Raw genomic sequence first — 17,374 nt, 5'->3', positions numbered from 1 at the left:
CATCCAGTACCTATTAATCACCTTAAGCCAGATCCCGTTTGTCTTTAAGTTAGTGGTTTTACAGGGAGGGGCACTAACCCTCCACCAACCCACTTGCTGGCACGTAGGGAACATGTATGGGTTGATTATATGGTCACCAGCAAGCGCTGTAAGTGACATATCAATCTACCATTATAAATTTAGATCCAGAGTGAAGCAGCAGCAAGAGAGAAGGGAGAAAGTACCAAAGGCTTCACATCCACACACACCCACGCACCTGTCATCACACCAGCCCATCCCAGTTATAAAACTTTGAATACAGTGATCTATTTCTTCCTTTATTCTTGCTACCACATATGATTTTATTTAGATTAGGGCACATGGGGGGAGAGGGAGGGGGAGACCAAGGATGACATGAGGAGTGGAGGGATATGAGGGGGGGAAGGGGAGTGTGGGGAGAGGGGGAAGGGGAGACTGAGAATGACATGAGGAGTGGGGATATATGAGAGATGAAAGTGTAGGGAGACAGGGAGGGAAAGACAGAGGATGACATGAGGAGTGGTGTATGAGAGATGGAAGTGTGGGGAGAGAAGGAGGGGGAGACCAAGGATGAGATGAGGAGTGGAGGTATATGAGAAAGGGATGTGTGAGTTGGAGTGAAGGTTGATGGATGTGGAGGACTGGGCGACATGGAAGTGATCTGTTTGTGGTCACCCATTATGGGATTAAAGCACCTGTCTATAGATCAACAAATACAGATAGTTACACAGATGGAGATACTGATATAGACATAGAAAGACACAGATAGATGGTCACAGAGATAGACAGACATGGCAGAAGACATAGATAGATGCACAGATTGATAGTTAGACAGGGTAGACGTTCCAAAAGGCAAGACACAGCACCAGTCCCTCATACAGAAAGCTCTCCACCATAATGACTAAAATAACACACTGGCAGCAAGAATAAACCCCCAAAATACATCACCACATTCAAGGCAAACCCACCAGCAGTCAAGAGGGTCCCAACAAAGCCCAAGCCACTCAACAACCCGGCTTAACCCCCAGCATATGCCAGCATCTAATTTACTGTGGTTCCTTGCTATAAGTTGGATTTATTTATTTATTATTTTCCGATGAGTATACTGTGAATTAAAGAAATGGGTGGGAAAATGAGTCACTCTTCTGCCATTCTTTTTTGCCATAAGTGACAGTGAATTAGAGGAATGGAAGGCAATTAGCTAGTTTCGGCTCTTGGTTTAGCCTTACATTCATAAAAACATCACCTGTATCAAGAGAAACAACCCTTTTTACTATAACTTGGCCTAAAATTCCCATCTCTCTCTTTTTACCTGGCCTAAAATTGCCATCTCTCCATCTTGAAGGCTTAGAACAACAGATTTGCACTAGAACAAATCAGTCACCAAGAAGTGCTATGGAATGAATGAGGAGCCATAGTATTGTGATTTTCTGCCACTGAGCTATGTGAAATAAGCTACAAAAGGACGAAAATCTAGGCCAAGTTATGGTAATAAGGAGTATAGCTGGTTCTGGCACTTGGTTTAAGAATAATTAGGTGGTCTTGGCATTTGATTTAACTTCCAGTCCAGAGAAATCATCAGCAGTGTCTTGGTCAGTTGTATTATGGAGATTCATTACAGTATTCTTATCATTATTATTATTATCATCATCATTTATTAGTCTTGTTATTTCTGATTTGCCATTTTCCCTCAATTTACAGTACCAGATGTATGGAAAAAGATTTGAATTTTTAAAACCCTCCTATCTTATAACAAGGAGAACCACAGTAATCACACTCTGCTTGTGCATGACTAACTGTACACGATACCCAACTTGTACATGTGCGCTAAGTACACCCCCACACACGCACACACCCTCACACCCAAGCGCACACAGACACAGACAGAGCGGTGGCCCAAGTGAGACGGGACAGTGAGCTATGTACAGCCTCCAAATACTTAATTATATACAGTCTCACTTGCTCGTCTGGTCAGGGAGGGCAGCCTGAGGGGCCCGAAGTATATCTCACCTGGTAACCTTCCGCCAGCCCCTGTGGAAGAGAAAAAATATATTAATAACTCTCTCTCCCTCTCTTTCTCTCTCTATCTCTCCCTCTCTCTTTCTCTCTCTACCTCTCCCTCTTGCTCTCTCTCTCTCTCTCTCTTTTAATGCAAGGAAGAAGGAATCAAAGGCCACAAGCCCACAAGATTCTTCCCTCCAAGAAAAAATAAACACAAAATATGAGCCAAAGACCATGACCATCCTAATTTTTATCATACCTTACAATGCACGATACATCTATGGTACAAACATTTACACGTAAGAGTACGACAGGTTTCACTTCATTTCATAACCAAAGACACGAGTATTTATCAGTCGGCTTCATTTAACACTCTGAAGTAACTGTTTTTATACACTGTGAAGTACCGAGAGCTTCGTATCATAGGTGTACGTGAGGTGAGAGGGTCTTGGAAGCTGGCAGCCTCCCTCTCCCCAGGACTAGGGAAATGTGTGTGTGTGTGGGGATCCTGACACTATTTGAGTGATACTGCATGTTGCCCTAACCATGCACGGCCAGCTTTAAGCCAACTGGACCAACTGGGCCCTGCATATAAGGAGGCCCTGTACTAGGGAGCTAGGGCAGGGGAGAGCAGCGATGGTTTGGACAGTGCATTTCCTGAGAAACACATAGGACCTAGGACCATGAGGTCTTGTGTGAAAGAGTGAGTTTATTTGTTTCTACCACACAGGACCTCCAAGCTACAAATGCCACACTATTTGATGCAGGTCAGATTATATGTTTTTTTGCATCTCCTATGGTATTCTTTGAGAGCAGAGTATATCACAACCTTTACCTCCATGAATATATCAAGCAGCGAAGTATGCATTACTACGGTGAATCTGTGTTGCAAGTAAGAGATACTGCTATCAAAAACTAATGTTCAAATCTCTCGTGTGAACTATGACACCCATCAATTAATTATATAGATTTGGGATGATTCAGACAGTTGAGAAGGGAGATTGTTCGTCAGCGTCCGAACTATCTCCCCACTATTTACTCTTTATATATATATATATATATATATATATATATATATATATACAGTATATATGTGCCCAACTTCTGGGCAAAAGCTTCAAGGCCTATCCCAAGACCCAGAAGTCCTCCTATACACCCCTACATGTCACCATTTCAGCGCTAACACTCACCCTCCACCCTCCAAACTGAATGCATGCTAGGGCTGTCCCATACAGGACTGGTGTACTGGTATTAGCTGGGGTATTTTTACGATATGTCGGCGGGTTTTCTGGTAAATCAGGAAAGTCTGCTTTTTATGAAAATAAAATCCTTCAACCGTTCTCTGCCCTAGCCGGGATTCCATCCTGGGTCCATTCAGTCTGCAGGTCGCCTCTCTACTGATTCAGCTACCGCCTCCACCATGCACTTTTTAAGTGCACATTTTTATTGCTTTCCATTCTACCATAGAGATGCAAAGTCTATTCCTGAATTTATTTATATCTATGATTCTAAAGATCTTGGCTGTAAACCTGGAGGCCCCACCAAAAATGTTCCCAACTGGGTCCTGCAGCTCCTACTGCTGGCCCAGGCAAGGTATCATATAACCTTCATACCTGGCCAACGTTTTTGAGGTGTTAACAAGATCACACATGTATACACTTAGACAAAAGCTCACTTACTCCACTGCATATACCTGTCACTTCCAGCATGTCTTGTCACTTTCCTCCCCATTGAATCATATCAAGAGAGAATCATCTATGGGCAGAGGATGATACCAAGCCTCAGAACAGGAAAATGAGAAGCAGAAGAGGTGAGAGATTAGAGGGGCTTTTGCATCAATGGGCAGAGAAACATACGAAGCTTCTCTCAGTTTATTAAGAGTAGTCAGCAAAGGAAAGTGAGAAGTAGATGGCAAAATATTAGGCAAACTTTTCTACCACTGAGCAGAGAAACATACCAAGCCTTTCTAAGCTTTTATATACTACCCAGCAAAGGAAAGTGAGAAGTAGGCAGTGAAATATTAAACGAACTTTTGCCCCCGAGCGCTGCAAATGTCATCATGAGCCAGTAGCGGAAGGATATAAGAAAAACAGACTACACAACCCAAACTTCAATTGAGCAAAAATCCAGCTTCACCCACGGAAGTTTGCAAAGACACCTACACTGTGAACTTAGTCTGTAACCCAACCCCTTCAATCCAATGACATGCTGTATTTACTGAATTTTTATATACCCTGCTTCCATCATGCAATGCTATTCAACTTCAGAAAGATCTCAAGCAGTGAAGGGGTAGATGAAGGCTGTGTCTACCTCTACACCTTGAACTACTCTCTCCAAAACTGAATAATCATCTAGTATAGTATATTCACCTTAACTTGGCCTAAATTTTCACCCTTTTGCAGCTTATTTTACACAGCTCAGTGCTGGAAAGACAATGCTATGGCTTTACATCCTTTCCACAGCGAGTCTTAGTGACCAGCATCATATTCTAATGTTAACTTAGTTTGACAATTTTAGGCCAAGTTATGATGAAAATAGTATAGCAGAAATGAATACAAAATGTGTCATGGGAGTGAAGTGGTTAAGTTTGGAATATGCACGGTCCATATAATCATCAGCAAAAGAAGCTCCCTAGCACCTTTTCCTCAGCAACTTTATTTACTACACCTTACTGTCCATCTCTGTGTTTCGTAAATCACCTTAACACCACCAGACTCTGCACAGAAAACATACAGGATATTAATCAGCTACATTCAAAAATAAAAAGCTAAAGAGAAGGTGTCAGGGAGCCTCTCTACCTAATATTACTACAAGCCTAGATATCAACACCAGTTCCTTAGCATAAAATACAGCATCACCATTTAACAATCTGAACAAGTAACCCAGTAATGCAGCGAGTCCAGACACAACACACACCCATGGCAGTACTTTCATCAACACAGGAATCTCACTTGCACCTCTTCCTTACCAGTTTCTCTCTCTATATACAGCCTTAATAATCTCTTGTGTGTTATGTGTGTAATTTAAGTCAACATTAAACTGAGAAGAAATACACACTGGAGAAAACTAAGATGTTACCCGTACGTGAAACAAATCACCATGAAAGAGGTGTACTTGAAAATTTCCCAAGCTGACCACAGTATGTCCCCAGAATGACACAGGGAGTTAATAAGGTGGAATGGATGTGCCCTGAACCACATGAGATATACCAACTGCCTCCCTAGATGTCATACTCTAGGTCTGGTTACACAGAATGGGAAATACACACAGAGGAATATCTTCTTCACACAGCGCAAGAACGGTTGTGGAGTAACGACTGCAAAGGATAACAACAATAAGTTTGTCTGGTTATACAGCAAGACGAGGTGAATCAGAAATACACAATGAGGAATATCTTCTTCACAGGGCGTATGAATGGTTGTGAAGTAATGACTGTAAAGGATAACAACGATAAGTATGTCTGGTTATACAGTGAGATGGATGGGAAATACACAAAGATGATTATGCATCCAGTTGAGGGTAACGCTAAAAAGTCTGGGCCTCGTTATACAGCGAGAGATGACGAGAGGGAAAAACAGTGCAGAGGGATGGTTATTTTCTTCCGTAGAGGACAGCACTGAAATGCTTGGGTCTGTTTATACACTGATGACTACAGATGCTGAAATTTGGGTCTGATTGTACACTGACGACTACAGACGCTGGAAAGTGTGGGTCTGGTTACACAGCGGGACACGTGTGGGAAATACACTGGGTGGATTGTGGTATTTCCTTCACATCATCTTGAACAACGTCAGGGGACAGAGAAAACTTGGGGTAGGGGGTGAGGGGGTATTTAGGAGATTAATATAGTACAGCTTCCTTCTGAGGAGTGTGTGGTAGTCAGGAGGATGATTGCAGGTCTCCTTAGGGTTAACGTTGAGGATCTCTGCTTCAGGGGAGAATCTAGATATGCACCATCAATTTTCCTGTGGGACCTGACATCAACGTACAACTAACTTCATACTATACTGTTTTTACTTTACCTTGGCCCTCATTTTCATCCTTTTGCAGTTTATTTCACATACCTTGGTGGCAGGGAGACAATGCTATGACTCTACATCCTCTCCATAGCACTTCTTTGTGATTAGCGCCAGGCAGGGAGACAATGCTATGACTCTACATCCTCTCCATAGCACTTCTTTGTGACTAGCGCCAGGCAGGGAGACAATGCTATGACTCTACATCCTCTCCATACCACTTCTTTGTGACTAGTGCCAGGCAGGGAGACAATGCTATGACTCTACATCCTCTCCAAAGCACTTCTTTGTGATTAGCACCAGCCAGGGAGACAATGCTATGACTCTACATCCTCTCCATAGCACTTCTTTGTGATTAGCACCAGCCAGGGAGACAATGCTATGACTATATCCTCCCCACAGCACTTCTTTGTGACTAGTGCCAGGCAGGGAGACAATGCTATGACTCTGCAGCCTCTCCATTGCACTTCTTTGTGACCAGCACATATTCTAGCATTATTGTTACAACTCAGCATTCGAGATGGAGAGATGCACCATATTTTAGTATTAGTCTCTTGTTACAACTCAGCATTCAAGATGGAGAGGTGGCAATTTTAGGCCAAGTAAAGTGAAGAGAGTACAGCAACAGAGTTGTAATTGATTATATTTATACTGATGGTGAAGTAGTTATGATAATGAAGTGTTTGGAACGGCACAAGTTGCTTCCACACAAACCTGAGCACACAAAGCAAAAGTCCCACACAGAAACGTTACAACATCTCCAAGTGTACAAAGAGAGGGGCAAAAATGCGAGAGGCTTAAGAGTGAACGATTTACATACTTCTGCTGCGAGTGCTTGCGCTTCTCTTACTGCGGACAGATGAGCCTTGAAGGGAAAGAAATATAATGGTAAATCTCCACAGCATTACCCACATACAAATTACCTTCACTCCTATATCAATGGTTTGTTGGTCTCCTCATTGCAGTTCTATTAATATCTAACATGTAACCTGGAAATACAAAATAATGCACAATAAGACCTCATTACATGTTGCATTCTCTTATCCTTCTATGCAACTGAGTACAGCACACAGGAAATTACAGAAAGATTGCTTATTGAAGATCTACTGACATCTACACAGCTGATTTATCTATTCCACCCTACTTACTCTGTCTGGAGATGCAATATATGTCCCTATTTTCATTCCCCTTGTAGTCAATTGCATACAGACAGACGGACAGATAGATAGATAGATAGATAGATAGATATAGCTGACACAAAATAAGGCCTTACTATTGCATTTGAGAAACTCCCAAAAAACAGAATTACACTCTAATCTCGGGCTCCTACACCTAAACAAGAATACCCACATGCAACAGCTCCTCTCTACAGTAATTTTAAATGAAAGTATTACAGTATTACAAAGATATAACAATGACATCTTAAAAAGTAACCTGCACTGTCCCTATGAGTACAATCAGAGCAAGAGTATACCTGCAACAGTTTTAAATTTGAAGTGAGAAGTATAATTAGAGCAAGAGTATACCTGCAACAGTTTTAAATTTGAAGTGGGAAGTATAATCAGAGCAAGAGTATTCCTGCAACAGTTTTTAAATTTGAAGTGGGAAGTATAATCAGAGCAAGAGTATACCTGCAACAGTTTTAAATTTGAAGTGGGAAGTATAATCAGAGCAAGAGTATTCCTGCAACAGTTTTAAATTTGAAGTGGGAAGTATAATCAAAGCAAGAGTATTCCTGCAACAGTTTTAAATTTGAAGTGGGAAGTATAATCAAAGCAAGAGTATACCTGCAACAGTTTTAAATTTGAAGTAGGAAGTATAATCAAAGCAAGAGTATACCTGCAACAGTTTTAAATTTGAAGTAGGAAGTATAATCAGAGCAAGAGTATACCCACAATAGTTTTAAATTTGAAGTGGGAAGTATAATTAGAGCAAGAGTATAGCTGTAACAGTTTTAAATTTGTAGTTGGAAGGATAATTAGCATGATATGATGACAGCACTCCACTCACCTACACAGCAAAAACAAGTATCATTAACACATTATAATTCCATCATTTGTTATCAAGGCTTTTACAACTACTATTTTCTTAACACACACTGGTACCATAATCTTACCCTTATCAACATGATAAATTTAGCCCATACTCTTCCGTGCTTAGAAGGCTTGCTATACTTCTTTTACTTTAACTTGGCCCAGATATTTGTCCTTTTGTAGCTTCTTCCCTAAAGTTTACAGGCACAGACAAACACATGAATTAACATCCTTTCCACAGCACTTCTTCATGACTAGCATCATATTTTAGTGTTAATCCCTTGCTACAACTCACCACTGGCCAAGCTTAAGTAAAATGAAACCAGCATCTTTTTCTTAATTATTATTGTACATCCTTCACCTCAACATTCTAGTGTTATTAACGCTATTTTACTGTTCCCTGTGTCAACAAGTAGGTGGTGGAGGGTTAGTGCCCCTCCTTGTAAAACAACTAACTCAAAGACATACAGCCACTCCTTAACCAGAATACCTGATAATCCTGACCATGATGCCCATCTCTTGGATTTATTCTTGACAAATAATCCAGATCAATACAGGATAGAGGTACTGTCACCACTTGGATCCTCTGACCACAATCTCATCAAAGCCTCATTAGTCAACCCTCGCACACCTCCCCTTTCTGAACCTGTCCGGATGACCCGATGGCACTTTGATAGGGCAAACTGGGATGGATTTAGAAATTATCTTGCTGATATTCCATGGCAGTCTTTCTTCTGTAGTGATCCCAATTCTACCCAGTCCCACATTTGCGACTTCATACTAGCTGGTATGGATTTATTCATACCAAGTCAACAGTTCACTAAAAGATCGAACTCTCCAAAATGGTTTGATGGCAACTGTGCCAGAGCAACAGCCCAAAAGCCATTAGCATATAACTCTTACTTAAAAAACATCTGAATCACTCTCTAAATTTAAAATTGCTAGAAATCATGCAAAAGCTCTATTAAATCCATCTAAATCAAACTTTCTTCAAAAGCAAGCATCAAAACTACTTAACAACCCTAAAGACAATAGAATATTCTGGTCAACTCTCAATTCTTTCAATAATAAGTTTAACAAGTCATCTTCCATTCCCCCACAAAAATCTTCAAATGGCAACATTACAAATGACCCGCGTGGGAAAGCAGATATTGTTGCCAGTACATTTGCCAGAAATTCCACCATAGAGGAAGTCAGCCACAATGTCTCAGTGCTGGAACTTGATTCTCCTGATACTGCCCCACTTAAAATACAGACAAGATACGTAAAATCCATCCTAGACAATTTACCTACTGACAAAGCTCCAGGCCCAGATGGAATTCCACCAATTGTTTTGAAAAAGTGTTCCTCTGAACTTGTCTCTGTTCTAGCTAAATTATTCAGACTATGCTATATATGTACTTCTTCATTCCCAAATTCATGGAAAGAAGCCAATATCCACCCAATTCTGAAGAAAGGAAGTTCCTCTGACCCCTCTGATTACAGACCGATAGCTGTCACATCTTCTCTTGGTAAGGTATTTGAAACTTTAATTAATTAGCACATTGTTAAACATCTTGAATCCAACAACTTAATTAGTGATAGACAATATGGTTCTCGCCACAAAAGATCCACCATTGACATACTCAATCTCCTAACTCATATCATCCATCAATCAAGTAACCTACATGGAGCAACTCATGCTGTAGCTCTTGATATTTGTAAAGCTTTCTACAGAGTATGGCACTGTTCCCTGCTGTCCAAACTCCCTTGCTATGGACTAACATCTTTTGTTCCTTTGATTTCTTCATATCTTAGTGATAGGAAAATAAGAGTAAAAGTAGATGATGTATATTCCAATTTCCACTCAATTAACACTGGTGTGCGGCAGGGATCAGTTCTGGCACCAAACCTATTCCTAGTTCATATTAATGATCTCTTATCTGTCACCCACAATACCATCCACTGATACGCAGATGACTCAACACTACAAAGTTCATTCACACTCAAGACACCCATTTACAAAGTCTAATATCTCTACCTCTCAACTCAGTGCAGCCATCTCCATAAATCAAGACTTATCTACGATCAGTGAATGGGGACAAAACAACCTTGTCTCATTTAATGCTAGTAAAACTAAACATATACAATTTACTAATAGACAGATATTGCCAGATTTGTACATTACCTTCAGTGCTACTGATATTCCCATCTCCAAAAATATTGAAATTCTTGGCATCTCACTTAACAATGCCCTCAGCTGGACCTCATGTTAGATCACTTGCTAAAACCGACTAAAAAAAACTTGGATTATTGAACAGAGTCTGTAACTTCTTCACTGACGAGCATTTAGTTATAATTTATAAGAGTCATGTGCGCTCTCAGCCTGAATATTGCTCACCCTTGTAGAATGGATGTGGAGAGGTTGCATTAAAACAACTAGACAAAATTCAGAACAAGTTGTTAGAATTATTAACAACCCTGCCATTACATATAAACTACCTCCCCTACAAGAAGGAATGTTGCCTCCCTTGCATTATTTTACAGATATTTTTATGGCAAATGCTCAAACTAAGTTGCGTCCATGGTGCCACCTCTCCATGCCTTCCCTCGTGCTACACAGGCATCTGGTAGCACTCATGACTGGAATGTCACTCAGCCATATTGCAGAACTTCTGCCTATCAGAACTCTTTCATTCCCCGAACTGCATCTCTCTGGAACTCGCTTCCCCAGAGTTGTTTCCCTCCAAACTTCAATTCACAACTGTTCAAGTCCAACTGTTGCAGATATTTTATGAACAGAGGACAACAGTAATCTTGTGTATGATTTTTTTTTTTTTTTAATTCATTTGTTTTTCCTTCCTCAGTTCTGTTATTAAAAAAATATATATATATATATATATATATATATATATATATATATATATATATATATGGCATCTGGTTATAGACTAATAACAATACAAAATGCAGAATATTAATGAAAATGCAAAAATAAACTAAGAGAAAGATGCTTCGATGCCTCCTTAAACTGAGCTGAGTATGGCCATTTTTCAAACTCCAAACCATACATACTTATCACCACTAACCATACATAAACACATAATTCATTCACACCAAACCTATATCTTTTATACTACTCAAACACCAGGGTGAGAGATCGGAAATGGCGTCTGTGTGTTAATCATTCAGTTAATACCAGTATAATACACATCCAGCATTCCACTCCAAGACTGGGGTGAGAGACTGGCAATGGAGTATGTTTGTGTGTTACTCATTCAGTTAATACCACTGCCCACATTCTGCATTCCACTCAAACACCAGGGTGAGATATTGGCAATGGAGTGTGTTTGTGTTAATCATTCAGTTAATACCAGTATAGTACACACATCCTGCATTACACTCCAACACCAGGGAAAGATTGGCAATGGAGTCTTTATTATGGGTTATTCATCATGTTAATGCCAACACCCACATCCTCTGTTCCTTCCATCAAATTATATACACAATTAAATCTACCAGACTTGAAAATCCACTCACACAAGAGACAAAATCAAAATAATCTCTTAGTTTATGAAGCAACAACACCCAGTCCTTCCTTCATCACAACCTCTCTACTGTATATACAAATGACTGTCCAGATGTGTGGGCAATGTGTAAGCCTCATGTACCGTGTAAGTGTAGCCGGTGCACATAGAGATCCGTATCCCATCATAAAAATCTACTGTGCTACCTACCCTTTCTGGCAGTATCAGTCACATCTTCTAGTGTGTAGTGAGGCGCATCACAAATCACATCACAACCACATTCATACCTGCTCAATTTAGCAACATCCTGTATCTTCATGTGTGTGTCACAAGAATCACATCACATACCACAAAAACACTAACACTCAACTTATCATATTCACATTTTTTTACCTGCACCACATCACATATCACAAACACGAAAACACACCAACACCCAACTCCACACCACCACACCCAATTACCTTAATGTATATCACGAACCACTTAATGCCACAAACACACCACCACACGCGGTTACCTTCATGTGTGTCGCGCGTGTCCTGTGGGTGATCGGAGTCGGACTGTGACACCGGCCGCATGACACGCATCGATGCTCCTCTGCGCCGCGACGGTGAGTGGCGCAGCGCTGCCGACCAAAGCAGGAAGGGACGGGGTAATGGTGAGCCTACTCGGTTTAACCCCTTCAATACCATGATGTTCTATTTTATGCTTGCTATTTATAGACTTTTTCTTTCTTTTTATTTTTTTCGTTTTTTTTTTCTTTTTTTTACCCTCTTGGCTTCAGAAAAACTGTTCAAAATATTATTGAAGGCTAAATCTAACCACTCCAATAAAATAATAATAATAATAATAACAACAATAACAATAATACTTTCAAACATGAATTGTCCACAGATAGCAAGAATAAAATCACATATACATCGCTGGATTGAAAGGGGGACTGCGGTATGCCGAGAAATAATTCTTAAGAGCCTACAGGACGGCAATACTTAAAATACTGTACAAAACTTTACTTTAAGTATTAATGTGAAGTGGAAAAAGCCTTTAAAAGATCAAAAAAGCCATTAAAAGATCCTGGAGAAATCCCTAAAAGAATAAAATAGCAATTACCAATGCTCTATATCTGAGCCAAAACACTTGTCATTCTAAATATACTAAGCAAAAATGTCTTAAAATCTAGCATGAAGAATTCTCTGTACTAATACGAAGAGAGAATAATAATAATAATAATACAACTACATTATTATAAATATTCCTAGATATTTACTTTAATCTAGATAAATTATTAAGCACACAGGGACACAAGGCTAAAATCTCTACCATATACTACACTAAGAATGAGCAAATACTACCAACAACATCAACTATTTTTTATCTATAGCTATGCATACCAGTACATAATCAAGAGGTACTACTAGACACGTTATAGTTCACTACCACACGCATGAAGAGAAATGTAAGAGGAGGATGTCTTTCGTATTTCATTCTGATCACCAGGTCATTTTATCCAGTTCAGGAGACGAGCCTAGTACACAAGGGATTTATCAAGTCTATACCAAGCCCCCCAGTTCTAAAAGTTGTCCCTGAACTAAATAAAATAATCTGGGTGGGGTAAGAAAATTAAAACAAATCATCCACGAAACTACGAACGTTAGCTAGTAAGGTACAACGAATACAACGGACAACGGAACAGCAAGGATACAGTACGAGATTGAGGGTTAAGTTCCAACACATACATGCAAATCAGGCCAGCAGCTACAAGACATGGGTAGAAAAAGGTGCGGCTTCCTGGCTAGACACACCAAGGATCCCGGTGCATATAGGGGGTTAATAACAGCTGATGTTCGGATGAAATGGAGTATTTTAAAACATTACAGGCTGTCCTCACTGTAAGCTGCCTTTTTTTCAAGCTTCCTGTTGCTATCAAGTCCTCAGTATATTAAAGAAAAGTTGTTCGCTGATCTCGTCAATCATGGTACGTACAGTATTTGCCATTATTATTATTACTATTATTACTGGGATTATTATTATTATTATTATTACTACTATTACTACTACTATTAATATTATTATTGCAGTCAGACACTTTATTCAGCTGGGAAAGACCTCTTGTACTGGAGTAGGTAAAGGAGGCAGTTTTTAAGCCTCTTCACCACAAGGTGTCTTTCACAATGGCACAAACACAGTAATGTGGAACCGACCATACAAATTCACCAGATTCCAAAGATTACAGAAAAAATTAAAGAAAAAATTACATTCTCCTGACACATACATATCTGAATTGCCTTTTTCCTTAAACTTCCAGGACGCATTGTAGTTAAGAAGCTTGTGAGTTTTAGAAAAGATAATTTACAATGAGGACTGTCTGTGTGGAAGGTGACGTAAAGGGACACGAGTTAGGGACAAAACTGTACTTCTAACAAACCCATACTCCCAACTGCTTTTGCCAATGAGCTTATGCAGTGAAAGAGTCAGGAATTATGCTACTGCCTGGTGATTTAGCAGTCAGAAAGCCCCAGATGGAGACAACCTTACTCTGATTTGACCTACAAGGGGAAAATGGAGGCTGTTCAATCATATAATGCCACCAAAGGAAGTAGGCTGATGTCTTAGAGTTGCCTTGAAAATGAGTGTTTTTACCCCAACTCGTGGTTCTCTACACCACCCTGCTTTCTAATGTCTCGGTGTCTTACAGTCATTTTATGGTTTTCATGCACCAATAACACATAAGCCTCACTTCCCTCTATGTCATTCAATTCACAACACAGACAAAGCACTGACAGGCACTCCGATCCATTCAGAAGTGCATTCAGTAACTTAACAACCATGCAGTACACACCAAACACAATGCTCCACTGTGGCTGTAAGCTGCTGTTAGACTCTGCTTTGTATTACTGTATGTATTATTAATGAAAATACTCTTATAATAATAGTTCTCCTTCGACTATCATTTCAATTTTCAAACAACACAAGCTTTACATAAAACAAGGGAAGATATAGGACAGATACAAGATAATACAGGTATATATACTATTCTGCTTCTATGTAACCCACTAAATCAAGTGATGTGTTCTCATTCTTTCTGCAACTCCTAAATAATTATATTCATTTAATGGGAGACAATTTGAGGCAAAGGGGTCAGTGAAGGCTCTACCTGACCACCAGAGCTCAAAATATCTCCCCCTAACTGAAAAAAACCATTTGGAGGGACAAAGAACATAAAGAATACATCAGTGAATTTCTGAGGTTAGTCTGTTGCATGGAGGGGGAAAAAAAAAAATAATGTCTGAGGTTAATTTGTTATATGAAAGACAAATTAAAAACCACAGAATTTCCTAAAAAAAAGCCAGTATACAACAGCCACAGCCACAGACTCCATACAAAAGGTAAAAAGAAGATGTGCATTGAGAAGTAAACACACAAAGACTTTTTTTTTCACGCAGACAAGATGACCAAAGTAGAGAGGACACACCCTTCACTACAATGCTGTATTTCTCACTATACTCCAACTACCACTATATATTTAATTTAGGAAGGCTGCCTACCAGTGAAGGGGTCCATGAAGGCTCTATGTAACCCCTCCAGTCTTCTAAATTAATGCCAATCTATAAGTGCAGAGGTGCCTGAAGACTCTATATAACCCCTCCAGTGTTATGTCTTCTGAATTAAATCCCATAGTAAGTGAACAACAGGAATAAAATACCTGTATAATGTCGCCATAGTAAAGGGGATGAGAAAATTACCTCAGTCTGGGAGGAGAAAAATATCTGTTCTTCCTTGAACACACACTCGCTCTTGGCAATTTTCACCACACCTAATCGTTCCTGTACCACAGCAAAACCTTGCTATAACGGACTTCAGTAGACCAGAATATGCTTTTTACGGACCTGAGGAGCTACCGGACTAAATTCCTACATATCGGAAAAAGTCCGATAAAGCCAGAAGCAGTGCGGACTGCCTGACCACTTCTGCTATGTTCACCACAATAAGGTAAAGAAAAGACATGTTTATCAGTGTACAGTACAGTATTATTATATATATTGTAGCATTTTATTAATGTAGTAAAGGTATGACACAGCACAGTACTGCAATGGTAGTGGAAACATTTTAAAAACCATTGGTGCGATTTGGACTAATGTCTGATATATTGGAAAAAGTCCGGATGTTGCTTTTATTGGAATTTCGCTTTTTTCTGAATGGCTTTGGCCCCGATAAGTCCGTTATAGTGAGGTCTTACTGTATTGATAAAAGTCAACATTTCAACAGATCCAATATTTCTTCATGTTCGCCATCACCACCACCATAATCCCAACCCTGCTTCCCACCCACGAGACAGGGTGAGGTTGGAGTCAAAGAAACAAAATGCACACAAGCAGGAGACCTATAAAACAGCATGCCTTGTAAATGTACCAAGCATTCACTTATCATCCTCCTCTTCAAAATCTTGGCCTACTGAAAATCAACAATAATCTGCACACACAGACGAAAAAAGATAATAATAACAACAACGACAATAATAATAATAATAATAATAATAATAATAATAATAATAATAATAATTTTACAAGATTTTTTTCTATTAAGATGCACTCTACAGATATTTACAGGAGGGAGTTGTTGTTGTTGTTGTTGTTTAACTTTTCTGAGCAGACCCATAGACCACAGGTAAGCAACTACTTCTGTGGGGCCATCCTACAGGTACAGTGCAGTACATACACCATGATGGGACTGACACCCCTTGTGGTAGACAGTGCATCACCAGGGAAGGACCAGGTGCAGGGATATAACAGGAAGTCTGGCTCCTGGATGAACACCACAGTTGCTTAGCTCCATCCAGGGTGTATAGTGCCACCACATGTAGGCTCCTCATCAACTCTCAACTGTCATATTACAAACGGGTGCTATTCTGCTGTGTGACCCTCCATGCATATTTACTCCAGCCAGCTTCATCCCTTTCAATTTCTGTATGCCTCTCTATACATTCTTCATCCAGCCACATGCCTTCTCAATTTCTGTATGCCTCTCTATACATACTTCATCCAGCCACATGCCTTCTCAATTTCTGTATGCCTCTCTATACATACTTCATCCAGCCACATGCCTTCTTAATTTCTGTGCGCCCCTCTGTGCATACTTCATCCAGCCAGCCTCATCCCTTCTCAATTTTAAGCCAGGGAACCATTTACAATGCTGGGTGGTAACCATATAACCAACCCCTACGTTTTCCTACATGTCAACGAGTTGGTTGGCGGAGGGTTAGCGTCCCCTCCCTGTAAAATAAGCAACTCAAAGACAAATGGCCACCCCTTACAGGATTATGGCGTCTGGCTATACACAGAATAGGATACCAAGGGATGTCTGTTGTCTCCTTTCACTTTATTTTTGGCATTAACTTTATTTTCTCTTCCACTTTTTCTTGTAATCACACACACATCTAAACACACATATATTCCTACATACAGACACATGAGGCACAGAGGAAGACCAATCCCTAGCTACTCTGTACACTAATCATGGGAAAAAAAATATATATATATAAAAATCAGGCAGTAAAATAATAATAATAATAATAATAATAATAATAATAAAATAATAATAATAATAAAATAATAATAATAATAAAATAATAATAATAATAAAATAATAATAATAATAAAATAATAATAATAATAATAATAATAACTCACTCTCATCTTAAATGTCAGGACCAACTTGCCTAGCTCTGGGTTCCTACGCTCCTCATGGGGCAACACAGGATTGGATGATGGATGGATGGATAATAATAACAACAATAATC

The 17,374-nt window shown here is 39.6% G+C and overlaps 1 protein-coding gene across 1 annotated transcript in view; it reads right to left on the bottom strand.

Annotated features, from left to right (window-relative positions):
* Nucleotides 1-17,374, bottom strand: part of PIP5K59B (Phosphatidylinositol 4-phosphate 5-kinase 59B) — a 198,714-nt gene that overhangs the window by 87,976 nt on the left and 93,364 nt on the right. The window contains exons 15-16 of the mRNA XM_080269673.1: nt 12,095-12,202; nt 2,029-2,049 (exon numbers count right to left, since the gene is read on the bottom strand). Coding sequence (XP_080125799.1) covers nt 2,029-2,049; nt 12,095-12,202 — 129 coding nt within the window. The remainder of the gene's footprint in view (nt 1-2,028; nt 2,050-12,094; nt 12,203-17,374) is intronic.

This window comes from Coenobita brevimanus, chromosome 35 (assembly GCF_032717465.1).
Source record: "Coenobita brevimanus isolate Jiangsu-jjx chromosome 35, ASM3271746v2, whole genome shotgun sequence".
NCBI classification, from domain to species: domain Eukaryota; kingdom Metazoa; phylum Arthropoda; class Malacostraca; order Decapoda; family Coenobitidae; genus Coenobita; species Coenobita brevimanus.
This window is presented reverse-complemented; position numbering and strand designations above follow the sequence as displayed.